Source organism: Pteropus medius, unplaced genomic scaffold (genome assembly GCF_902729225.1).
Source record: "Pteropus medius unplaced genomic scaffold, Ma_sr-lr_union100, whole genome shotgun sequence".
Taxonomy (NCBI): domain Eukaryota; kingdom Metazoa; phylum Chordata; class Mammalia; order Chiroptera; family Pteropodidae; genus Pteropus; species Pteropus medius.
The window spans coordinates 613411-641152 of NW_024349564.1; the positions used below are offsets into that span (position 1 = coordinate 613411).

Here is a 27742-nt window from a genome sequence, read left to right on the forward strand (position 1 = left end):
TTCCCGCCCCCGCAAGACTCTGCTCTTTTGTCTTCGGGTCCAACAGTCTCTGGTTTCTGCTTTTGGGTCCGTTGAATCTGTCCGGTGTTCTTTGGAGGCCAGGTAGGTACAGAATCAGAGGTACGTGGGCTGCTTATATTGCAAGAAGCAGAGCTAATTCCTCACAACAAGGTGAAATGGTTTAAGTGAAAAGTTATTTAGTGGCATTTAGGGGTGCTAGTCCTAGGAGCGAGGAGAGAGGAGCACTGGGACTGTGAGGAAGGGTGAGGAAGGGTGTCATTTAATCTAATCAAGCAAGAGCCGAAGATTTACCTATAGGTCAGGGGTCCCCAACCCCAGGGCCGTGGACCGGAACCCGCCTGTGGCCTCTTGGGAACCGTGCTGCACAGCAGGAGGTGAGCAGTAGGCAAGTGAGGGAAGCTTCATCTGTATTTGCTGCATCACCACCTAGCTCCACCTCCCATCATCAGGCATTAGATTCTCATAGGAGCACCTGTCCCTTGGTGCCAAAAAATTTGGGGACCGCTGCTGTAGGCGATGGAAACTAAAACGTGAAATGTAAATTGAGCCTGTGCGAGATCTGCATATTTATACTACGCACAGGAATGTAATTTTTAACTTATGTTTTCCATTCACTTGGGAGGCAGAGGCGCCTCCGGGGACTTGGTTCCTGTTTCTCCTGAGGCCGGTCTGGAGCTGTGGAGATCTAGGGCTGAGACACAACATTAAAAGAACAAAAATTTCTTCTTGCATGAATATAAATTAATATTTCTTTCTTTAAATTTGTTATTCTAATCCACACTTCTCAAACGCATTTGAGATATACTAGTTGGCATCCTGTATTTTGCTTGTCATTAATTACTAGATATAATTGTAATTTCAACTTTTGAATCTTCACTCTTAGTCATGTGGAAATTTTAATTTGAACGTTAAAGTAGCTAAATTAGATACTTTGACCTATCTTTTCTGTTTTTGAATGTTTTGTGTCAAGGAGTATAGAAAAATTCTTTGATTTTTGTTAGAACAAATGAGTTTTTATGGTAATATATGAAAGTAAATATTTATAGGATTAGGTTCACCCACTTTTGTGCTCTTCATGACACTTGTTCTATTTTCTTATTCCAACTTCTGTGTCAATTTTTTTAAATAACTTTTATTTCTCTTTGGAAGTTTTAAGTATCTTAGTTTTTAACTTAGAAATTAACTTTCAAAAAATTAATGATACTGCAGGTTTATATAATACTTTTTTAAAATTAAGTTTATTGGGGTAACATTGTTTAATACAATTATATAATTTTTAGGTGTACATTATAATTTGACATCTGTATATTTTTTTGTGTGTTTACCACCCAAAGTCCAGTTTCCTTTAGCTGGCATATATTTGATCCCCTTTACCCACTTCACCCTCCCCCTACACCCCTATATTTGACCCCCTTTACCCCATCTACCTATCCCTTCCTCTACCACCACCTACCTTCTGTAACTACTACTCCATTGACCATGTCCCTGAGTCTCTGTCATGTTCATTTGTTTCTTTTAGGTTTATATCCCCCATATAAGTGATATCATGTGATTTTCTACTTTTTCAGTCTGGCTTATTTCTTCACTTAGCCTGACTATCTTGAGTCGAGGTCCATCCATGTTGTCTCAAATGGCAGTATTTCATCTCTTCTTATGGCTGAGTAATTTCCATTGTATATAAGTACCACAGCTTCTTTAGCCAATTATCTATCATAGGACACTTTGATTGCTTCCATGTCCTGGCCACTGTGAATAATGCCTCAGTGAACATCGGTGTGCAAATATCTTTTTGAATATGGCTTTTCAAGTCTCGAGGTAAATACCCAGTAGAGGAATTCCTGGATCATATGGTAGATCAATTCTTTGTTTTTTGAGTACTCTGTGTTGTGTTTTCCATAGTGGCTGTACCAATTTGCAGTCCCACCAGCAGTGTATGAGGGTTCCTTTTTCTCCGCATCCTCTCCAGCATTTGTTATTACTTGTCCTGTTGATTATAGCTATTCTGACAGATGTGAGATGGTATCTCATTGTGGCTTTGATTTGCATTTCCCTAATAGCTGGTGATGTTGAGCATCTTTTCAAATATTTGTTGGCCATTTGTATGTCCTCTAGGGAGAAGTGACTGTTCAGATCCTCTGCCCATGTTTTAATTGGATCATTTATTTTGTTGTTGTTGTTGTTGTTATTGAGTCATATGAGTTCTTTGTATATTTTGGATATTAGGCCCTTATCAGAGGCGTTGCTTGCAAATATGTTTTCCCATTGAGATGTTTGTCTCTTTACCTTGTTGATGGTTTCTTTTGCTGAGCAGAAGCTTTTAGTTTGATGTAGTCCCATTTATTTATTTTTGCTCTTCCCTTGCCTTCGAGGTCAAATTCATAAAATCTTCTTTAAGTCTAAGGTCCTTGAGTTTAGTTCCTATGTTTTCTTCTATGCATTTTATTATTTCAGTCTTCTATTCAGGTCTTCAATCCATTTTTAGTTAATTTTGGTGTGCGGTGATAGACAACAGTCTAGTTTCATTCTTTTGCAGGTGGCTTTCCAGTTTTCCGAGCACCATTTATTGAAGAGGCTTTCCTTTCTCTACTGTATGTTTTTGGCTTCTTTGTAGAAAATTATTTGCCCGTATAAATATGAGTTTACTTCTGGACTCTCGATTCTATTCCACTGATCCGTGTGTCTGTTTTGCTGCCAGTACCATGCCATTTTGATTACTGTCGCTTTGTACTATAATTTGAAGTTGGGCAGAGTGATGCCTCCAGCCTCATTATTTTTTCTCAGAATGGTTTTGGCAATTCAGGGTCTTTTGCGCTTTCATACAAATCTGATGATTTTTTTGTTCTATTTCTTTAAAAACTGCCAATAGGATTTTGATGAGGCTTGCATTAAATCTGTATAATGCTTTAGGTAATAAGGTCATTTTAACTATGTTGATTCTTCCAATCCAAGAACACGGAATATCTTTCCATTTCTTTGTATTTTCTTTGATTTCTTTTAATAAGGTCTTATAGTTTTCATTATGTAGGTCCTTCACATGTTTCATTAGATTTATTCCTAGGTATTTTATTTTTTTTGTTGTTGCAATTGCAAAAGGAATTATTTTTTCTACTTTTTTTTCTAACACTTCATTATTAGAATATAGGAATGCTATTGATTTTTGAAAGTTGATTTTGTATCCAGAAACTTTACTGTATTTGCTTATTGTTTCTAGTAGTGTTCTTGTGGAGTCTTTAGGGTTTTTTATAGAGAGAATCATGTCATCTGCAAATAGTGACAGTTCGAATTCTTCATTTCCTATTTGGATGCCTTTTCTATCTTTCTCTTGCCTGATTGCACTCGCTAGGACCTCCAGTGTTATACTGAACAACAGTGGCAGTAATGGACAGCCTTGCCTTGTTCCTGATCTTAGAGGGAAGATTTTTAGTTTCTCACCATTCAGTATAATGTTGGCTGAGGGCTTGTCCTATATAGCCTTTATGTTAAGGTATTTTCCTTCTATATTGATTATGTTAAGTGTTTTGATCATAAATGGACGCTGTATTGAAGGATTTTTCTGCATCTATTGATGTGATCATATGATTCTTTTTAAATTTCTTTATGTAATGTATCACATTAGTTGATTTGCATATGCTGAACCATCCCTGTGCCTCTGGGATGGAGCCCACTTGATCGTGGTGTATAATCTTTTTAATATGTTGCTGTATTCGGTTCGCTAGTATCTTATTTAGGATTTTTTGCATCTGTGTTCATGAGAGAGATTGGTCTGTGGTTTTCTTTTTTGTGTGTTATCCTTACCAGGTTTTGGTATCAAAGTAATATTATCCTCATAAAGTGAGTTGGGAAGTATTGCATCCTCTTTGATATTTTGGAAGAGTTTGAGGGGAACAGGTATTAAATCTTCTTTGAATGTTTGGTAGAATTCACTGGCGAAGCCATCTGGTCCTGGACTTTTACTTTTTGGTAGGTTTTTGATGATTGTTTCACTTTCCATACTGCTGATTGGGCTATTTAGATTTTCCAGTTATTCTTGATTCAGTCAGTCTAGGAAAGTTGTATTTTTCTAAGTACTGGTCTATTTCTTCTAGGTTATTGAATTTGGTGTTATATACTTTTTCATAGAATTCTTGGATGATCCTTTGTATTTCTGCAATGTCAGTCATAATTTCCCCTCTTTTATCCTGATTTTGTTTATTTGTATCCTTCCTGTTTTTTCTTTAGTGAGTCTAGCCAGGGGTTTGTCAATTTTATTAACCTTCGCAAAGAAACAGCCCTTTACTGCATTTATTCTATTGGGTTTTTTTGGGGGGGGGGTTCAATTTCATTTATTTCTGCTCTAATTTTGATGATTTCTTTCCTTCTGCTGACGTTAGACTTCATTTGTTCTTCCTTTTGTAGTTTTTTAAGATGAAGCATTAAGTTGTCTATTTGGGCTCATTCTTGTTTTTGGAGGTAGCCCTGTAATGACATGAACTTTCCTCTTATGACCGCTTTTGCCGTGTCCCAAAAGTTTTGATATGTGGCACTATCATTATCATTCATTTCTATGTATCTCTTGATCTCCCTGTTTATTTCTTCTCTGACCCAGTTATTCTTCAGTATCATATTGTTTTATCTCCATGTATTTGTGGTTGTTCCTGATTTCTTTTTGCAGTTGATCTCTAGTTTCAAACATTATGATCAGAGAATATGGTTGGTATGATTTCAACCTTCTTGTATTTGTTGAGGCTCTGTGTCCCAGTATGTGGTCAATCCTTGAGAATGTTCAGTGTGCAATAGAGAATATATAAGCAGCTGTTTGGGGATGGAAGGCTCTGTAAATGTCAATTATTTCCAGTTGGTCTAATATATCATTTAAGGATGTTATTTCCTTATTAATTTTCTGTTTGGATGATCTGTCCATCTCCAACAGTGGGGTATTTAGGTTCCCTACTATGATAGTGTTTTGGTCTGCTTCTCTCTTTAGTTCTGTTAGTAATTGCTTTACATATTTTGGGGCTCCCTGATTGGGAGCATAGATATTAATAAGTGTTATATCTTCTTAGTACATGATTCCTTTTATCATTATGAAGTGTCCCTCAGTATCTTTACCTTTTTGATTTTGAAGTCTATTTCATCCGATATTAGTACTGCTACTCTTCGCTTTTCTCTGAATGCCATTTGCTTGAAATATCGTTTTCCACCCTTTCACTTTGACTCTATATTTGTCTTTGGAGCTGAGATGTGTCTCCTGGAAGAAGCATATGGTTGAGTTTCGGTTTTTGATCCATTTTGCAACTCTGTGACTTTATCGGTGAGTTCAGTCCATTTACATTTAGGGTGATTATTGAAATATGAGGCCTTCTTATAGTCATTTTATCTTTTGCTTTCTGGTAGCTCGGTGTTTCCATTGCTTCCTTGTCCTTATGTCTCCGTTTTCTTTATTTTGGTTCACTTTTGTGGGTTTTGCCTCTGGTTCTTCTTCATTTATGTTATATACTTCCATTCTAAATCTTTGGCCTGTGGTTACTATTACGAATATGAAAAGGATAGTTGTTTATATACAGTCCGTCCTTTTTCTTCTGTGTGTGCCTTATCACCATTCCCCTTCCCGAATTTGGATCTTTGAATCCTCCCCTTTTCAGTCATTGTTATCTCATTTTGTCCCTATGTATGCTAAACATTCATTACTATCTTGCTATAGCAAATCTCTTCTTATTTTAAGCTTATTATGCCCTGTTCCTAGTAAAGGTTGCATTCCTCTTCTTTTACAAGCCTGCTAGTCATCTTACTCCTAATTCTGCTTTTTTCTTTTTTTTTTTTTCTTTTTGTCATTTTGTTTTAGATGAGATGACTTCAGTATTTCCTGTAGTGCAGGCCTCGTAGTGGAGAATTTCCTCAATTTTTAAATGTCTGAGAAGATCTTATATCTCCTTCATATCTAAAGGACAGCTTAGCTGGATACATTATTCTTAGCTGGTAGTTCCTTTCATTTAATACTTTGAATATTTGATTCCACTTCTTTCTGGCTTGTAAGGTTTGTGTTGAGAAGTCTGATGATAATGTAATGGGTTTTCTTTTATAGGTTACCATCTTTTCCCTTGCTGCCCTGAGAATTCTGTCTTTGTTACTGATTTTTTATAATTTTAATACAATGTGTCTTGGTGAAGGCCTTTTTGAGGTGAGATAATTGGGTGTTCTATTGACTTCTTGAATTCCAAGCTCCAGCTAATTCCTTAGATTTGGGAAATTCTCGTCAACTATTTATCCAAAAATGCTTTCTAGTCTCTGCTCCTTTTCTTCCCCTTCGATAATGCCCGTTATCCTTATGTTTCCTCTCCTGATGGTATCAGCTAGTTCTTTATTTCTCTTTCATTATTTTTCATTATTTCTCTCTTCTTCCTTCTGATTTATTTATTTCTCTTTCATTATTTTTCATTATTTCTCTCTTCTTCCTTCTGATTTATTTCTAGATTTCTGTTTTCAATATCATTGATCCTTTCCTCCATTTAGTCAACTGTATTTCCCGAGCTTGTTATTTCATTTTTCAACTCTTGCAGTGTGTTTTTCATCTCCAGAAGATCTATTCGGTTCTTTTTGAGGGTTTCAGTCTCCTTGCTAAAGAACTCATGCTGTTCATCTAGTTATTTTTTCAATTCTTGAAACTGTCGATATGATTCACTTCAAATCTCACTGAGTTTTTTCAGAAGTACCATTCTGAATTCTCTGTCACCTAAGTCGCATATTTCTATGTCTGTAAGCTTATTTTCTGGAGATTTTTCTCTTTCTGAGATGCCTTGTCACCATGGTTGTTCATGGTGTTTAAGGGACTATTTCTCCACCTGGGCATTAATGGAAATGTGTTTTTTTTTTTTTCCAGAAAGAAGATTTATTATATAATGGTTCCTAACCTGTTGCAAATAAGGTGTTTTTCTTTTGGTTTCCAGTAGGTGGTGTCTAAGCTTCTTAGATCTCTGCTTTATATAAAGTGTTAATAATGTCTTTTTTTTCCTTATAGATGTTTAATCATGCTCACTACCCTCATTCTCAGTTCCTGTCAGTGTTAGTGACAGTTTTGGTGGTGTTTGCTCAGATTCCCCTGGGGCTGCGTTCCATCTCAGAGGGTATGGGGCAAGGGGCACTCTGGGTTGGGGGTTGGAGTCTGGGGCTCAGCCTCACTTTTGCAACTGCAGCTGGTAAAAATCAACTGGTTTTTTGCAACCCCACTTTTCTGCCATCCCTGTTTCTCTGCCTTCTGCCCTGATGATTGGGAACTGCCGCCGGCCGCGTGGAGCTCACACACTCTCAGGCAGGGCTGTTCAGGGAACTCGCCGCTCCTTCTCCCCTCCCCCTCCTCCTACAAGTGGCTCCTGCTGTGAGAGGCAGCTTCTTTGTTTCTCCCAGTCCACAGACCAACACCCGGGATTCTGACTCGTGGTAGCTCTTATGTGGAGATCCCACGCTCAGATGTGCTGGTGTGCAGTCTGGGTGTTTTTTGTTCAGTTTTAGATGTTCAGCTTATTGTTTCAAGGAGAGAGATCTGAGGATGTCTCTCATTCCGCCATGTTTTTCCCTTATTCTATTTCTTGATGTTTGATTTCTGACATCTTTTAAGCCTCACTACCACCTCTCCCTGTTCTACCCATCTGAGAAAGCTGATAGTACAAACTGAGAGCCCCCTCCTTTTATACCAGCTAGAAATTCAAACCGCAAGTGGGTACTTTCAACCGAGTCCTACCCTGTTCACACCCTAACACACTTAATAGGTCACCATTCCCCATTCCCTCAAGCCATTTCTTCATCAGCAGGAAGTCTACCATGCTCTCCTTAAGAAGCTTTCTATGTAACAAGTTATCTCTTGTTCACCTATTTCACTGAGTGCTCCGCACTCGAGATTTTTTTTTCCTTGTTTCTGAAATTTTCTTTGATTTCATAATTTTTCCACATTGTTACAGTCCTGTTTTTACTTCATGTAAATCAAGACGTGTGACATGGGTTTATTTGGGCACAAAAAAAGGACATAAAGAAACATAACCATATGGTGTATATTCATGATTGAGAAGAATTTTTAAGGGATCAGAGTCTGAAACTGCAGTGCTATGGTATTTTTGTCACAGCCCAATAAATGTCCTGGGGCAGAGTGTGTAGAGAATAATTGAAGTGCAAGTTCCAAGTATATAACCACCAAATTGTTCATTCTTTGGTCCCATGATGGAAGGAAATTGTTATAGATTCCTTAAACCTTGAGAGCCTAATGGTACCTTGTTAGTTATAAAGTATCCTATGAAGGTGGGATTAAACTGTTGGTAGAAGAAACATGACCCAATGTTCTAAAAAATGATTTTTTAAAATGTTTTATTTTCTTAAATACAACAGAATAAGATTTCAATGCATTGGTACCCTCACATAATCATTTTTATGAATTCTACATTCCATTTTTATAAGAAAAGGACAAAGAGAACAACTTGGACAGGAATTAAAAACAAACCTCTGGGTATTTTATAAGTCAATACAAATCCACTTTCACTTGTACTTCCTGTTAGTACTATGTTCAGATGGTGGTAGTCATAACAGTGATCTTGAGACATTGAGAGAACATAAATTGTCTGAGATTTGACTGTGACTTTGCTCTGTAGTAGATTGTTATGGTTGTGTCCACTCAGCAACTCTTTCATCTGAAATGACTGATCTCCCCATCAGTTGAGGACTTTTGTCACTTTTGGCCACTAATAAATCATCTCCTTTCCTAAATTCCCATTTCCTTTGGAAATTTACCCTCACCTATTGTGTTCTGAGTTTCTGGTTGGTAAATCGAGGGATATTCTCTCTTATGGTAAGGAGAATAATGACTGCACCCCCAAAAGTGTCCATTCCCTGATCCTCAAAACTATGTTATGGCATATGGCAAAAGAGAATTAAGGTCAGTGGATAAAATGGGGAGATTGTCCTGGATTATGGGGGATGATTAAATTTTATTAATTAAAACAAGACATAATACATTCTGAATAAAACGGCAAAAGGAATGCCAATAGGTAAATGTGAATCAACCACATGCACATTCTGTTCTGGTTCTTTTGATTAAATGCCCCTCTCAGATAACAGCTCTTTCTTCAATTTCCGAAAATAAAACTAATTTCCCACTAGTTTTTGATATACAACAGCTATTGCTACTCAACGGAGAAACTCACCACCATTTCTTCTCTATTATTTCTACTACGTAAGTGCTCCCTAGTGACCTACCACTCTCTTCCCATGGAAAGCTCAGTCCCTTAACGTCTGGGCCCATTTGTTTCATGGTCAGTTCGTAGAGCATTCTTTTCTATGACCTACAGTGGCCTGTCTGGAGAAGGGGACCAGAATAACCATGATAACATACCATAGTTTTACACTATTCTCTGCCTTCCCTGATGCTAATTCATACAATAATAAATATGATAATCAGTCTTTGTTTATCTAGGGAATATGGATATGAATGAACTATATCCAGAGAATATGGATATGAGTGAATCATACCCAATGAAGTTGGCCCTTTTACTCTGTAAATTCTCTCCCAAAGACCATCATGAAAGGCCTGTAAGGAAGGCATAGGATCAACAGCCCTCAAACTTCAGGTTAAGAATCATAAATAGTAAAAGAGTCTTTTCAAGAAAACTCAGATAACTAAATATTACAAACCTAAAAATAATGAGCTGTGGGGGTGGATCCACAGTATAGTGGTTAGCACGTCTGCTTTACACGCAGAAGGTCCTGGGTTCATGCCCCAGGTGGAGCCATGGACCATACCCTGGTGTGCCAGGCCTCAGGCGCGCCAGGCCCCAGGTGCGCGCTGCAAGAGCGTGGGAGGAGACACCCTGCCTTCAGAGATCCAGTTCTTAAAAAAAAGGAGATGGCAACATTCGTAAGTCAGGGGTGGAAGTATGGGGGGAGGGGGGCGGCAATTAAAGAGAGGAAAAAAAAAAAGAGCTGTTTGTACACATCCTGTCCCTGTGACATACAGCATATCGTGAGTTTTAACATTGTTTGACTTATAATTATTCTGCAGTATGTAATAACACAGGTTAATCTCAGAACTAGAGACTTATACCTATTACAGAATTTTGAATGGGTCAGTTGTGAGAACTGCTTAAATTTTTTACCACATTCATTACATTTGTAAGGATTCTTTCGAATCCCAAGGACACATTGTATCTTGATAGTATTTCGAAGTCCCATATATTTGTATACTTCCTGTCCTGCATGAATTCTATTGATCCAAATGCATAGATGTTTGATGAAAAGCATTATGACATTCATTACATTCGTAAGGTGGCTCTCCAATATAAATCCTCTGATGTCCCAGTTTTGATCTTTGGGTAAAAGCCTTAGTATGCACACTACTTTTGTGTGGTTTCTCTCAAAGATGTATATTCTGATGTCTAGTGAATTGTGAACCTTGAGTTTAAGGCAATACATTTGTTCTTTCACTAGTATGGAGTGTCTGATGATTGGTGAGGTGTGAGCCCCAAGTAAAGGTTTTGCCACACATGGCATCTGTAAGGTTTCTCTCCAGAATGAATTCGGTGAATCCTGAGGTCTGACCATTATCTAAAGGCCTTGCCACATTCAATACATATGTATGGCTTCTCTCCAGTTATGTAATTTTTCATGAAGCCCAAGGTGTGAACACCTGCTAAGTCTTGTCACATCCATTACATTTGCAAAGTCTCCGGCCAATATAGACTACTGGATGTTTGTTTAACCTTGAGTGCATACCAAAGGCTTTTTCATACTCATTATACTTGTAAGGCTTCTCTCCAATATGAATTCTCTGGTGACTGACAGGGTGTGAATTTTGACTAAAGACTTTGCCATGGTCATTACATTTGTAAGGTTTCTCTCCAGTATGAGTTTTCTAATGATTTGCAAGGTGAAACTTTTGACTGAACACCTTGGCACAAACATTTATATGGCTTCTCTCCAGTATGGATTATCTGATGTGCACCAAGGGGTAGCCTTGAGTAAAGCTTTGCCACACTCGTTACATTAAAAAGATATCGCTCCAATATGTTTCCCAAACATTGATGTTTGGGTAAAAACTTTGCCACGCAGTTTAATTTGTATGATTACTCTATAGGGTATATATTCCTGTATCTACTAAAGAGTGAGCACTACTGTAAAAATTTTTCCATATTTGCTGTATTTGTAAGAATTATTTTGGTGAACACTGAGTTTAAGGTAATACCTAAAAGCCTTGCCACATCCACTACATTTGTAAGGCCTCTCCCCAGTATAGATTACCTGACGGTAAACTAGGCAAGAACTCACACTGAAGACTTTGCCATGCTCATTACATTTTTAAGGTTTCTCTCCAGTATGTATTCTCCGATGTCTTGCAAGCTGTGATGAGTGACTAAAATCCTTGCCACACACATTACATCTGTAAGGTTTTTCTCCACTGTGGACTACCTGATGGTAAGTTAAGCTTGAACGCACGCTAAAAGCTTTGTCACACTCATTACATTTGTAAGGTTTCTCTCCAGTATGTATTCTCAGATGTCTTGCAAGATGTGAAGAGTGACTAAAGTCCTTGCCACACTCATTACATTTGTATGGTTTTTCACCAGTATGAACACGCCTATGTCTTGCAACATGTGATTTTCTATAGAAAACCTTGCCACAATCATTACATCTGTAAGGTCTCTCTCCAGTGTGGATTATCTGATGTCTACTTAGGCTTGAATGTACACTAAAAGCTTTGCCACACTCATTACATTTGTATCGCTTCTCTCCAGTATGTATTCTCCGATGGCATGCAAGGTTTGATTTTTCACTAAAGACTTTGCCACACTCATTACAGTTGTAAGGTTTTTCACCAGTGTGAATGCTCTGATGACGTGCAAGGTTTGATTTATAACTAAAAACCTTGCCACATTCATTACATTTGTAAGGTTTCTCTCCACTATGGATTACCTGATGGTAAATTAGGTTTGAATGCACACTAAAGGCTCTGCCACACTCATTACATTTGTAAGGTTTCTCTCCAGTATGTATTCTCAGATGGCATGCAAGGTTTGATTTTTCACTAAAGTCCTTGCCACACACATTACATCTGTAAGGTTTTTCTCCACTGTGAATTACCTGATGGTTAGTTAGGCTTGAACGCACGCTAAAAGCTTTGCCACACTCATTACATTTGTAAGGTTTCTCTCCAGTATGTATTCTCAGATGTCTTGCAAGATGTGAAGAGTGACTAAAGTCCTTGCCACACTCATTACATTTGTATGGTTTTTCACCAGTATGAACACGCCTATGTCTTGCAACATGTGATTTTCTATAGAAAACTTTGCCACAATCATTACATCTGAAAGGTTTCTCTCCAGTGTGGATTATCTGATGTCTACTTAGGCTTGAACTCACACTAAAAGCTTTGCCACACTCATTACATTTGTATCGCTTCTCTCCAGTATGTATGCTCCGATGGCATGCAAGGTTTGATTTTTCACTAAAGACTTTGCCACAATCATTACAGTTGTAAGGTTTTTCACCAGTGTGAATGCTCTGATGACGTGCAAGGTTTGATTTGTAAATATAAACCTTGCCACACTCATTACATTTGTAAGGTTTTTCACCAGTATGAATGCATTGATGACTTGCAAGGTATGATTTTCTACGGAAAGCCTTGCCACACACATTACATCTGTAAGGTTTCTCTCCAGTGTGGATTATCTGATGTCTACTTAGGCTTGAACTCACACTAAAAGCTTTGCCACATTCATTACATTTGCATTGCTTCTCTCCAGTATGTATTCTCCGATGGCATGTAAGGTTTGATTTTTCACTAAAAGCCTTGCCACAGTCATTACATTTGTAAGGTTTCTCTCCACTATGGATTACCTGATGTCTAAATAGGCTTGAAGGCACACTAAAGGCTTTGCCACACTCATTACATTTGTGAGGTCCTTCTCTACTATGGATTACCTGGTGGTAAATTAGTCTTGAATGCATACTAAAGGCTTTGCCACACTCATTACATTTGTAAGGTTTTATCCTGCATTCTTTCTTGTCTTTTGTCAATACTGAAAGATGCCTAAAATCATTCCTATAGTTATTAGAAATGTTGGCTTGGACTGAGCAGGTGTTGCTGACAGAATTCTCAGCCAGATTACATCCATAAATGTTCCCTTCAGTATGAAATATCTGCAGTTCATCCTGAAAGCTGAATCTCAGCCTATTTCCAATAGGCTTGTTTCCTGCATCCTTTCTACCGTGTTGATCTCTTCTATCAGTGAGATGTTTTCTATGGGTTATAGGCATTCTTTTATAATTTCTTTCATCATCTCTCCACTGACACTCAAAGGCTTGCATATTTTCCTTGATTTCCCTTAAGTAAAAGTCTTTGATTACATGGCTTTCCGGTCCACCAAACATCACTGTTCGAAATACTTCTCCTTTATCACTGGTTGTTGTTGGTTGTAATAGCTTGATCACATGTGGAGGAGAGATGTCTACAAGATATAAACAACCACAGATATCCTATTAACTACAGTTTCTAAATAAATGTTTCATGTAAAAATAATATGACACCAAAAGTACAGTTATACTGAACAGTTAATAAAACTTCCCAACCATGGTATTCGAATTTTTAAAAACAGTGAGAAAATAGGGTTCTTTACTAACAAAATAGTGGTTGTATGTAATTCAAATTAATTTTAGGGCAGCCTAGTTTTAAACACCTTATGATAAAAACACGTTGTGCAAACTTATGATAGCTCTCAAAGAAAGGTATTTTTCTACCATGACCCCAAAATATATGCCAATTTACAGTAACCATACTGCTATCTCATAACTGAGAAAAAAAATTATACATATTTTATACATATTACACATAAATTAATGCCAAAGAACAAATAACATTGTAATGGTAAATAATACAAATAAGATTATTTAAGTAATTTAAATAATGGGCAGTTTAAAATTGTAGAACAAATATCACATTAAAAACAATTTTTAAAATTATTTTAAGAACAAAATATTTTTCTAAATACCTGTTATAAAACTATCTGTGTACCCATTAAGAATAGGCATTTTAGAACATCAACAAGTGATGCATGTTAGTTATATTGCATAATACATGCTAAAAGACCATCATCTCCACATCAAAATAAAAGTTATTAAATAAAATGTTCTAGGAAAGCATGATAAACCAGCAATAAATAACAGGTAACTCTAGGAAACCATGATAAACCAGCAATAAGTAACAGAAGTCTGTAGTATAGAAAATTATACTCCATTAAACGGTAAATATTCCCCCATAAGAATAAAGAAAGAACTTTCAGAAAGATCACACGACATGGGAGCTGGAAACTATACTGGGATCATTGACTTCTGAAGTATCAGGTCAAGAAAATACGTAACATTATAAAGAAGACTACGAGAAGGAAGCCAAAGGTCACCATTATGATTTTATGGCAGCAGTTATACAATAGCAAACCACTAGAGCAATTCCCTGTGTACACAGTGCCCCACAATATATATAACACAGTCTGTGCTTTGAAAATTTGTTAACTAAGATGAGAGAACAAATTATAAAATAAAAAGTACAATATAGTACAGGCAAAAGGATATCTCATAATAAATATGACAATATCATTTATTACACAAAAGTAACTTTTGAGTCTTTAGTATAAAACGTGCACTATGCTAAGTCATCTAAAAGCACATATGCTTTTAAAAACTTTGGTGGAAATTACTACTATTTTTCAATAAAAGGATTAGACTCAAAGGTTTTATGTATATAACCTCCGTTTACATAGGAAGAGAAACACGATTTAAACCTGGACTCACAGACTCAGATGACATGTTCTTAAAGCACTACTGCCCACCCAGGCAGTGCAGATCACCAAGAGCTCAGAAAGAAATACTTCAAGGGAGGTGTGCTTGCTGGGCTATGTCACTGATAGTGTTCCTCAGCCGTCACCCCTGCACATACTAGTTAGGTCATGTCCTGACAAGGTGGTTCTGCTGATGAAGGGGGCATTTTTTACAGTCTGAGGAATGCAGGTGGGCGGAGTATGGGAGCAGAGACTTAACATGCTAGGAAATAACAGTGTATTCCAGCCAGATCAAGGTGCCAGGTGAGGGGGTCAGGACTGGGGAAGGCGAGTGGAGGATAGGGAGTAATGGGCATGTGGGAGGTTAACAGGAGGGCAACTAAAATCCTGACTTTGGAAGAAAGAAGAACTGGTTTAGCAAGTAGCATAATACTGTCTCATTTTAAACTATGGGAATTATACTATGAGCATGGGGCAAAATGAAGGAGATTTAAAAATGGAGAGTGTGGTGTTGTAAGTGGAAGCAGATTTATGCCTATTAGAATACTTGCTATGAAATTTATCAAATTGAGTATCATGTGAATTCCATTCCCAGGCATTTATTCATGAAAAACATACACGGATATTCCAGGACAATTGTGCAAGAATGCTCTTAGCAGGAGCTGGAAGGGAAAAACCACAAAATGTCCAACATGAGCAGATGGATCAGTTTACACCCATGCAGACATGATAAAATCATATCAACAGTTCAACAAAGTAGGAAGACCACGGGTTCATAATGATCTCCTGGCTGGGTGGGCAGAGTTTGTTTTAGGAAACAAGGCTAGCAATAGGTTTTGCCAAGGTCTGAGCATTTCAAGAATGTGAGTCACATTAGTTTATTAAAAAAGAAAAAGGAAAAAGAATCTAATAAAATATTACATTATATATTTTTGAAAAAGAATTTTAACAATTTTGGTGTAGAGACTTTTAGGTTAAAACTCCTTATTTGGTATTAAAAATAAGAATGTCCCTTTTGCTAGGGTCTCTAATGACTTGAAATCATATCACTGGATCTCTTTACATAATCTCTGCAAGAAACAAGACAGGAGTGATGTCAGCTAGAGAGAAGACCGGTCAACTCTAGGCACTGATGACTCCACAGGGACACCAAATTATCAGCAATATACAAACGAAAAATACTTTGGGAGAACTCTAAAAACCAGGGTTCTGTCCTATAAAAACACCCCTTCCCTCTCCCATTCAGATGCTAATCACGACTCCAGGCTGTTACCTGGCTTCTGACAGACCAGCTACAGATAAGAGGTTTCAACGACCCTTTCCTTGGGTTTGCTCTTTGGATTCGATTTATTTGTTAGAGTGGCTCACAGAACTGAGATAAACATTTTACTTACTAAACCACTCATTTATTATGAAAGAATATAATTCAAGAACAGCCAGATGAATAAATGCAGAGGGCAAAGTATGGTGAAAGAGCGAGGAGCTGCCATGCCCCTCCCAGCACACCACGCTCCCCAACCTCCACGCGTTCATTAACCTGGAAGCTCTCAGGACCCTCTCCTTTTGGGTTTTCGTGGAAGTTTCATTACATAGGCACTGCTGATTAAATCACTGGCCACTGATGATTCAATTCAATCTCTAGCCCCTCTCTCTTCCCAGGAGGTCAGGAGGTAGGACTGTAAGTTCCAACCTTCTAATCATATGGTTGGCTCCCCTGACAACCAGCCTTCCCATCACTGGGGGTTTCCAAGTCACCTCACTAACGTAAACAGAATTGTGACTTAAAGGGCTTCTTATGAATAAGACACCATTTCACCTTTAAGACCCTGAAGGGACTGCAGGAACTGAGGACAGGAGACTAAATGTTACAAGAGATCCTCCCATTGCTCTCATCGCTCAGGAAATTCCAAGGCTTTTGGGAGCTCATGTCAGAAATGGGGATGAAGACCAAATATAGGTTTCTTACTGTAAATCACAGTACCATAAAGTGCTACAACCTCAACAAGAACAACCACCCCAAATATCCTGTTTTAAAAAATGAGCAAAGGACTTAAGCAGACATTTCTCTAAAGATGATACAAATGGCCAACAAACATAAAGACATGTTCAGCACCACTAATCATCAGGGAACTGCACCTCTAAACCACAATCAGATATTATCTCATACTCGTTAGGATGTTGTACCATCAAAACAATAGGAAATAAGTTTAGGAAAGAATTAGAAAAAATGGGAATTCTTATTTAATGCAGCTGGGAAAATAAAATGTTGTATGCTATAGACTGAATGTTGGTGTTCTTCTAAAATTCCAATACTGAAATCTTCAAAATCCAATGGTGTGCCTTTGGGCGGTAACTTGGTCATGAGGATGGATCCCTCATGAGCAGGATGAGTGCCCTTAGATGAGACCAGGGATCAGCTCTCCTGCCATGCTTGGATACAATGACAGGCCAGCTGTCTGCCACCTGGAAGAGGGTCTCCCCCAGAACTTAACCATGCTGGCACCCTGACCTCAGACATCCAGCCCCCAGAACTCTGAAAAACACTTTCCTGTTGTTAATAGCTAGCCTGTCTATGGTGCTTTGTTATAGGAGTGTGAACAGAATAACACCACGATCCAGCAATTCCCCTTGTGGGTGCACACACAAAAAAACGGAAAGCAGATCTCGAAGAGATATTTGCACACCCATGTTCACAGAAACATTATTCACAATTGCCAAGATGTAGAAAAAACCCAAATGCCCACTGACAGATGATCTGCACAAACAAAATGTGGTCAAGACATAATGGAATATTATTCAGCGTTCAAAAAGAGTTGCAAATCCAGTCATTTGCTATAACATGAATAACCCGTGAGGACATTATGCTAATTGAAATAAGCCAATCACAAAAAAGACAAATACTATATGATCCTATTTATGGGAAGTACCTAAAATAGTCAAATTAATAGAAGTAAAAAGAAGAATGCTATTTGCCAGAGGCTGGGGAGAGACTGAGGTAGAATGCACAATGACACACATGGGATGAAAAATGTGGCATGAAAAATGGTTTAGTCAACAGCCTCAGTGATAGGAGATGTGAACTTGGACTATGTTCTTCTGAGGAGAAATTTCCATACTATTTCTTGTGACACAAAGGGGATAATAATTAGCATGTATGTGTGATCAACACTGTCACAGTGCCCTGGAGAGGTGCTGTTTGATGTTCTTCAAAACCGCAAAGAAAACTGAAAACACTTATTGGCCAGACTCTCACGATACTTTCTATCTCAGTATCATGAGACATGCTGACCAGTGCTGCTGCTCTATGTAGTAGGATAAAATTGCAATATATTAAAATAATCTCCTTCAGGAATATTCTGTGACTTAAGTAAACCCATTCTGTAAAGGAGTCCACCAGAAGTTGTCCATCTCCTACAGGAGGATTATCACAACAGGAAATAGGATAAAAGTTTAGATTGTGTATTTCAAAGGAAGTTACAGAGAATGCAAATTTAAGAGAGTATGAAATCTAGAAAAGTCTACATGCCCAACAATGTGGAGTGGTGCAGAGAGAAGAATATATAAGGTATGGGTCAGATATTGTAGGATCCTGAGATGGATCCTACAATATCACAGATACCCACAGGCACCAAGCTAAGATCCTGAAAGACTGATACATGCTCCCTACGTAGGACTAGAGATCAAAAACAGGATCTTTCTGCCCACTGTCTTCACAGTTTTCCTGAGTAAGAAATTTACAGAAGCTCCAACCCAGCTCCCTGTGACACATATCCCTCCAGTGTGTAGCAAAATCAGAACAGAAAATGGTTGAGGGATCTGAACAGGCAGACAGTGCTAGAGACAGCTCTATGCAGTTTCTGGGGCGCCAGATGGAAAAAAAGAAAGCCAGTGTTTTCCTGTTTCCTGGTCACGTCTTCCAACTACAGCAAATGGGGATGGAACAGGAGTCGGGACTACAAAGGCCTCAGCTCTGATCTAAATGGACTGAAAACTGAGCATCTGATCAAGTACAGAAGAGACCAAGGAGGTAAGAGACAGATTTGAAACAGCCCGCCCCATGCTCCTCAAAATCGAGGAATCGAAGAAGTCACGGGGCCAGAAAACAGTGTTGTGATCATTACAAAGATTGGCTTTTGTCTCTTTTATAGCTACAGCACCAGCAGAAGGTGACAGGATAAATTTTCCATGTTGAAGGACAGACTGGTAAGATGGGGAGAAGAAATATTTCTTTTAAAGTTCACAAGAAACAAACTTCTGTTTTACTTTAGAAGTCTCCCATTTTCCAAACACTATTAAAGGTGTGGCTTCCTCTCTCCCTTTCTGAGCTCTCACTTCTGTACACTCCTTGGATACATTCCAACTAATTTGGTTTTTTTGCTGTTTTTCACCTCACTCTCCACAGTCCAGGGCTCTTTGCCTTCCTCCAAAATGAAGATCATAATCAGGTCAGACAGAAATTCCTGATTATAAGAAAGGAATATCAAGTGCTGTGGCTTTTCCAGAATCCCAGCTGTTTGTTCAGCTGAGAGGACGTTAGAGATGGGTCTAGAAAAATATTTCACAAATCCATCCACTGCTTGCCTCCTTCTGTGCATATGGACTAATGTAATATGCAGAGGCCTAGTGCTCTTCCAAGAACTACTGAATCAGAAGCATAGGGACAGAAAACATAAAATTGGATATTTTTTAAAAAACTGGATATTTTAAATACATACCATAGGGATTTATAATTACTTAAGCTCTGGAACAACCCTGATGTATCATGAGATGGGCTGATCATCTGAAGAAAAAGCAAGTTTAAAGTCCTGATGCCAAATAATAAAACAGTTCATTTCTGAGTAAACAGGGCTTTGATATCAGTCAAGTGAACTCTAGAACTTAAGTCAATGGTAAGGGCTCCCAAGACGCACATAAGGAAAAATTTAATGATATCCAGGGCAGATCCTGACTTCTGAGGGAAGCCATCCTCACCCAGAGAGAGCAGGTTCCTGTAGTTCTCTGACATCACGTCCCTGTACAAGGCCCTTTGAGTGGGGTCCAGGCATTCCCACTCCTCCTGAGAGAAATCTATAAACACGTCCTTGAATGTCAACCATCCCTGAAATGAAAACCACATTTCATCAAAGAAGCCACGAAAACAGTTCTTATCTTCACATTAAACGAGAGAGGTGTAAGCATCAATTCAGTCAACATGTGCCTTCTGATGGATCCACATAAAGGAATTTGAGAAAGTTATATGTCCTAATTTTAATTTCTCATGCTTTTCCATAAGAGATTATGATATCCTCCAAAATAATGTAGATATCTCACTTTTGTGGACAATTCATGAAATATACAAATAAGAATTCAACACTCACCTCTATGCAGTAATGTTAGATATTATGTTCTCTACACAGTGATATTCAATATCTAGATGAGCTACAGCATGACTGGTGTCTTCAGAGATGACAAAGTTCACAGTGCCATTAAAGAAAGGTCAGACTCTTAAATTGTGATGACAGTGACAGCAATGACTAAATGTTTTCAAAAACGTGCTAAACACTGCTTTAAATGCTTTACATGTATTTCTTATCAACATGATAGATCATTAGAGAAAAGTCTGGTCCCATTTTACAGAGGAGAAAACTATGTCACAGACACTATAAGAAACTCACCTCAGATCAAACAGCTAAGAAATGACACAGCAAACACCTGAACTCATGTGGAAAAGCTTTAGAATTGAACTTAAAGAATCAAACAATTAAGTAACAGACAGACCATTAAAAGTATATTGGCAGATGGTGCCCTGAGAAACCAGAATGAAGTTCAAGATTAACATGGCATTGCATAAAAGGTCATTATAGTCTACAAGCATACATACGCACACACATGCACATATTTTGCTACTATTTAAATCATTCATGTGATAATGTAGAAAAAAATTTAAAGCCATGGAACATATTTAAGACATCACTTCAACTGCTAAAAATATAAAACTTATTTATGAAATGAGGTCTTTTATAGAAATTATGGATTTCAACATCTTTGCACTCATGTACATACATATAAACACACAAATTAACTGAAATGAGAGTTGTGTCTCAATGACATACTTTTGGATGATTTTTTTTCATTATTGTTTGTATTCATGTGTATTTCAGCATCTTTTGGACAATGAAAATGTGTCAATTATACTTAATTTAGTTTGCCAACATCATTCTATAAAGGCTAGTAAAAAGAATGGTACAAACATGTAAAAACCAAAGTATTTTAACTCCAGTCTCTATAAAATATCTACATTCAAAATTATAAATTCGATTTTATCCATTTAGATATATAGGCATAACAAATACCAACCAGTTTATTCCATTCATAAAACAATGAGTCAAGATTGAAAAAATTGCATGTTAAACATTCATTTAACAAATTAAAATTTAAGAACTCATCATACTAGTGGATATGTGAAAAAATGATTAGATAATTAAAAATCATGACAAAAGGAAATTGGGGAAAAGACTGTCATTAAGGACAAACGTTTCACCAAACATCATAATCAGCAGAAAACACTGTATGCATTTCCTCTGCCATCACATCAGAGAAAAGGGAGCCAGGCATGGCTCCTGCCATTCGCCACTGTACAGTATGCCTGATCAGAGTCCAGCAAAAGAGAGAAAAGGAGGGAAAAACAGAACAAGAAAGAGAGTCAAAGAGCTGGAACTGTTAAAATTCACAAATCTAACGACAGAGACAGGCTAAAAATAAAAGAATGAGAAAAGATAGTCCATTCAAACAAGACCCTAAAGACAGCAGGGGTGGCTTATTATAGCAAACACAACAGACTATTAGACAAAAACTGTCACAAGAGACAAAGGATGTTATAATGATAAGAGGGTACTTTCACCAGGAAGATACAGCAATTATAAATGTACATGCATCTAACATTAGCCCTCACAAATATATGAGGTAGACACTTAGAGAAATGAAGGGAAAAATAGGCTGCAGCACAGTAATATATGAGACTTCAGTACCCCCAGTTTTAGTTATGGATACAACACCCACACAGAAAACTTGAACAACACTACAGACTGATGGACCTAACAGACATATACAGAAGATTCTACCCAACAACAGCAGGAAACACATTCTTCTCAAGCACACATGGAGTATTTTCCATGACACACCACATGTTAGGCCACAAAATAAATCTTAAAATTTTTTTTTAATTGAAATCATAAAAAGTATATTTTCTAACCACAATACAACTAGAAACAAATGACAAAAGAAAAACAGAAAAATCCACAAAATGTGGAAATTAAACAACTCACCCTTAAACAATAAATAGGTCAAAAAAGAAATCACAAGGGAAATTTTATACTGTCTGGATATAACTGAAAACACAAAATATCGAAGTGTAAGGGATGCAGTGAAAGCAGTACTAAGACTAACATCTACAGTGGCATATGCTTACATTAAAAAAAGCAAAGATCTCAAATAAGAAATTATTTTACACCTCAAGGAAGTTAAAAAACTAAACTCAATTTACCAGAAGGAAAGAAGTAAATAAGAAAGATTAGAACAGACATGAATGAAATAGAGAATAAAAAAATGACAATATCAGCAAACCAAGAATGATTTTTTGAAAAGATTAACAAATTAACTAACTCTTAGCTAGACTAATAAAATCAGATGACTGTAATAACTAAAATCAGAAATGAAAAGGGGACATTGCAACTGATGTCACAGAAATTTTTTAATACGATAAAAAAAAGTATGGAAAAATATATGTAAGAAAATTACAAGTATAGATATATTTCCAGAAACATACAATCTATTAAGACCTAATCATAAATAAAAAATGTGAATGGAATTATAAGTGCAGAGATTCAACCAGTAATCAAAACTTCCATTAAAAAAAAAAAAATCCAGGACCAGATGACTTCCATGCAGATTTCTCCCAAACATGTATGCAGTAATACACTAATCCTTCTAAAAATCTTCAAAGGATTGAAAAAGGAACACTTGCAAACTCATTCTATGGAGCCTGCATGATTCTGATACCAAACCCAGAGAAACACACAAGAAAACCACAGACCTATATCCTTCATCGACACTGATGGAAAAATCCTTAACAAAATACTATCAAACCAAATTCAAAAGCACAATAAAACAATGATACATCATGATCAAATGGGATTTACTCTTCTTAGGCAAGGATAATTCAACATACAAAAATCAATTAATGTAATATGTCACATTAAAAGAAGAAAAAAACCATGATCATCTCAATTGAAGTAGAAAAATCATTTGACAAAATTCAGCGTTTCAAGATAAAAACACTCAACAAACTGGGATTAGTAAACTACCTAAACATAATAAAAGCCATATATAAAAAGCTCATAGCTAACATCATATCCAACAGTGAAAGACTTTTCCTCTATGTTCAGGAAGAAGGCAAAGATAAACACTCTCCACACTCTTATTCAACCAAGTACTGGAAGTCCTAGGCATAGCAATTAGACAAGAAAAAGAAATGAGTTATCCAAATTGGAAAAGAAGCAAAAGTATCTTTTTTTGCAGATAATAAGATCTTATATGTAGAAAACCATCAAGATTCCTCAAGAAAACTGTCACAGCTAAAAAACAATTTTCGAAAAGTAGTAGGAAATCAGCACACAAAAATCGGTTGTATTTCTATACACTTTGACAAGAAATAATAGGAAAAGGAAAGTAAGAAAAAAATTTATTTACCATAGTATCAAAAAGGATGAAATACATAGGAATAAACTTATCTAAGGAGGTGAAAGACTTCTACACTAAAAACTAGGAAACATTACTAAAAAAATAAAATAAAAAATACAAATAAATAGTAAATACCTTGTACTCATGCATTGGAAGGCTCAATATTGTTAAAATGTCCATACTACCTAAAGTGTTCTACAGATTCAATGCAAGCCCTATCAAAATCCCAATGGCAATTTCTGCAGAAATAGGAAAAAACATGCCCAAACACTCTTGAAAAAAGAAAAAAGTTGGAAGCTTCACTTTTTTAGATTTCAAACATATTACAAAGTAAGAGTAATCAGGTGGTGTGATTGTGGCATTAAACCAGATTCATAAACCAATTCAATAAAAGAGAAAACTTGAAAATAAACCCCTGCACATATGCCAAATGATTTTCGACAAGGACGCCAAGACTACACAGTGGGGAAAGGATAGCCTCTTCAACAAATGGTCTTGGGAAACTGGGTATCTACATGCAAAAGAATAAAGCTGGAACCTTACCTGCATCAAAAATAAAACCTGGGTGTCAAAGGATACAATTCACAGAGTGAAGATGCAACCTCTGAGAAATGAATGATAAAAACAATCTAAAGAATCTCCAACTGTCAGACATTTCGGTTGACTTCATATTTTAAAACTGACAATAGAATATAACAGCCTCTGTCACTGATGTCTGTTGGGGAACCTTCCAGTCCATTCCCAGTCATTACTATTTTGAAGTCAGTTACACACTCATTTAGCTTCAAATGTATTACAAAACAATCAAAAAGATTTCCACTTATTGGTCCCTTTTCCTGAACTCGTCAGGTACTGGCGAATATAAATACGTGACTTCCATGTGGATCTTTATATCCTGGTTGACAGAGAGGTGACAGTGCATCCAGACTGGCCCCCAAACAACCCCTGCTGCCTAACCCCGCTGAGGCCACGAGACCCATACCCCATTTCCAATCCAAGGGCGTGAAGCCCTGCCCACAATGATGCCCAGTGGAGACTCTTCACGGTAATAGCAAGACGGAGTCTAACTAGGATGAGAGGGACTGAAGGAAGGTCCAGGTTGAGTGTGAACAAGTGTCAGGCAGAACACTTCAGCTCACACAAGATCAGCAAGTCAAAGGGCATTTCAGGAAGGACAGACACAGCAATCAACTGAGAATACGACTTTACCTGAGAAAGAGCCATTCCTGACCCCTCTTTCTTTTCTCTGCCTCCTCTTCCAGACTTCTTCTCAGGCAACAAGAGTCTTTAGAAGTCAAACTGGAAAGTTGAAAATATACTGTTTATCAGCATCCCCGCTTCCTGTGCCACAACCACACACACAGGGGACACCTCATCCCATGAAAAAGACAATGTCTGCTGCCCCTGCTACAGGGAGATTCAGGACAGCAAACTCATACTCAGAGACCAACAGGTGAGCTTTCCCACCTCTTCAGATCGCACTCCCCTCCTGGTGAAGTCCTCAGACACACTGCAGCAATGGGGACCCTGGCTGCCCCGACACTCCCCTTCAGGTCACAGACCTGGCCCTGATCAAACCCAAGGCAGAGCCGGGCCCCCCCACCCTCACCCCAGATCTCAGTCCTCAGAAATGGAGGACCCAAAGCCTTGCTGCTCAATGCTGGATATAAAATGCCGCAGCAATCTAATGTGAGGTGGGATTAGCACTGCCTCTCACCTGCTTGTTCTTTTCCACTTTTACTGAGGCATAATCAGCAAATACATATTGTGTCTAATCAAGGTGTAAAAACTGATCATGTGAAATACATTTACACTGTGAAATAATGATCACAATCAATTGTCCATCAACTAACAATTACCATTTTTGTTTGTGTCTGTGTGGTCAGAACACTTAGGATTTTTCTCAGCAAATTTCATGTATGTAATTTCATGTAATACAGTATGATTAACGATAGCCACTATGCCCTACTAGATAACCAGAACTTATTCATTTTACAACTGAAAGTTTGTACCCTTTGACCAACATCTCCCCATTTTATCCCCTCCAAGCCCCTGGTAAACACCAGTTTCCTCTCCGGTTTTGAATTTGACCTTTCTAGATTCCACATATAGCAAGATCATACAGTACTTGTCTTTCTCTGTCTGGCTTAATTCATTTAGCATAATGTTCTCCAGGTTCACCTATGTTGGATCTATCTATGTCTATGTATCTATGATGAAATATTATTCAGCCATAAAAATAAAGGAAATCCTTTTCTTTATCAAAGACATTTAGGCTGTTTCCAATCTTGGCCGTTGTGAATAATGCAGTAATGCTGGGGGAGTGCAGGTATCTCTTCAAAATGTTTTCATTTCCTTTGGATATGTATCCAGAAGGGCATCCTCCCCTTTCTTCATTGCTATGCATTTCCCTCTCACCTTCTCTATATCTATAGCCTGGTTTTATCTCTTTTTTTTTTTTTTTTGCTATTCTGCTTATTTTGTTCTCCTCTGCTGTCCTGCTTCCCCTTTTTTGTATTTCTTCTCACACCTGTCCTGCCTCACTAACTTCTTTTTTTTAAATTTTATTTTGTATTTTTTAATTGTTTATTGGGGTAACATTGGCTAATACAATTATAAATTTTCATGTGTACATTATCATTTGACATCTGTATATTCTGCTTACCACCCAAAGTCCAGTTTCCTTCAGCTGCCATATATTTGATCTCCTTTACCCACTTCACCCTCCCCCTAAACCCTATATTTGACCCCCTTTACCCTATCTCCCTCCTCCTCCCCCCACATTAGTAACCACTGGTCTATAGTCCTCTAGTAACCACCAGCCTATAGTCCATGTCCATGAGTCTCTGCCCACTAACTTCTAACTCCTCTTGTTGCTCTTTCTACCCAACTTTTCTGATTGCCCCCAATCTCTCTGTATTTCACCACTTTCTTCCCTTTTCTTGGCTCCCTCTTTATTTTCCCAGTACATTTATCCTTCTCTGTTAGGCTCTGTGTCTCCCCACACTCTGGCATCCCAGGGTGGCTAGACTTCCTTCCTACCATTTGGTTCTCTGCTCTCCCTGTCACCCCTTGTCCTTTCAGCCCCAGGTACCATGTGGCTGTGGCCCACGGATCTAACTCTTCTATCCCCACCCACCTCTGTCTGAAGTGCCTCACCATTGTTGCCCCACACCTACTGCCTACCTTCCTTTTTGCTCACCTTCATCTCCCTGGAGATCCTACTTTTCTCTAAACTTCTATTTTCTCCCCCTGCTACTTTCACAGCTTATTCTTCCACTCTTACAGTCTCTTCCCAAATCCCTCACTCATTCTCTTCATTGCCATCTGCTCTCCCTCATCTTCTCTCCTCAGTTTTTCTCTCTCTCTCTATCGCTCTGTTTCCGTTGACCCCCTCACCCTCACATTCAGAAGGGACGGGGAGTAAGATGCCTGTAAGTTTTTACCTTAAAACTGTTAAGAGCTATTAACTAAAAATAGACAAGAAAAGAAAAGAAAAAGCTGCTGCACAGGAAAGAAAGACACTCAAATGTCTACAAAGAGCACATTTTCCCTTGGAGGGGAATTTGGGACGGAACACTGGGTGCCACAAGTCAGGCCCAGGTCACCTCCCCCAACGCAGGGCCAGGGGAAGGGTGAGTACGAAGGGGAGGCCTGAGGAGCAGAGGGACCCGGCCTGAGGTGGACGCGAGCAGAAGGGGAGGAGACGGTGTCTCAGGAGAGGGTTAGAGTCTCCAGAATCCCAGGACTAGAGAGAGGATGCCGCCTCACCTGAGGCGGGGTGACCGGCGCTGCCCCCTGGGACCTCGAGGGCGAAGTTGGAGGCCGCGAATCCACCTAGCGTAAGGACTTTAATGTCGTAAGCGAAGCGGAGAAATCGCTAAAGGGTTTTAAGAAGGGAAAAGAGGCGAAAGGAGGTGTCTACCTGGGCCAAAGGCAGAAAAGCTGAGAGCAGAGACCAGCCTCAGAGCCAATATAAACGCAAAGGAAAGCGCCCCCGGCCTCTCACAGCGACATCTGAATTTACTTGAGAGACGAGGTGAATGCGATGATGTTAAGGTCCGTGGCAACCTCATACTCCAGTATTGGGAGTGGGGGCGGCGAGACACAGGTTTAAAATAGAAAGACAGAAACTTACTCCCCGCAGCGCGACCTCGGTTTTGCCTTCTCCGCTTCCGGGTCTGTGAGAAACTGAGCGCACCAAGAGGAGAGGCGGG

The 27742-nt window shown here is 38.3% G+C and overlaps 1 protein-coding gene and 1 long non-coding RNA gene across 2 annotated transcripts; one reads left to right on the top strand and one right to left on the bottom strand.

Annotated features, from left to right (window-relative positions):
* LOC120618857 (uncharacterized) lies at positions 1–19785 on the top strand. The gene is made up of 3 exons (XR_005657318.1): positions 1–102; positions 18734–18834; positions 18956–19785. It is a non-coding gene; the product is annotated as an uncharacterized LOC120618857 (long non-coding RNA).
* LOC120618855 (zinc finger protein 665-like) lies at positions 8336–27742 on the bottom strand. The gene is made up of 4 exons (XM_039882899.1): positions 27664–27742; positions 24735–24824; positions 19779–19905; positions 8336–13481 (listed from the first exon to the last, which is right to left on the bottom strand). Exons 2-4 carry the CDS (start codon positions 24747–24749, stop codon positions 11332–11334), a joined length of 2292 nt encoding a protein of 763 aa, XP_039738833.1. The 5' UTR covers positions 24750–24824; positions 27664–27742; the 3' UTR covers positions 8336–11331.

Excerpts from the sequence above, each read along its gene's own strand:
- LOC120618855 (XM_039882899.1), bottom strand. Across the intron at positions 13,482-19,778 it reads CAGGAACCTGCTCTCTCTGG|ACATCTCTCCTCCACATGTG; the intron begins GTGAGGATGGCT and ends TATATCTTGTAG.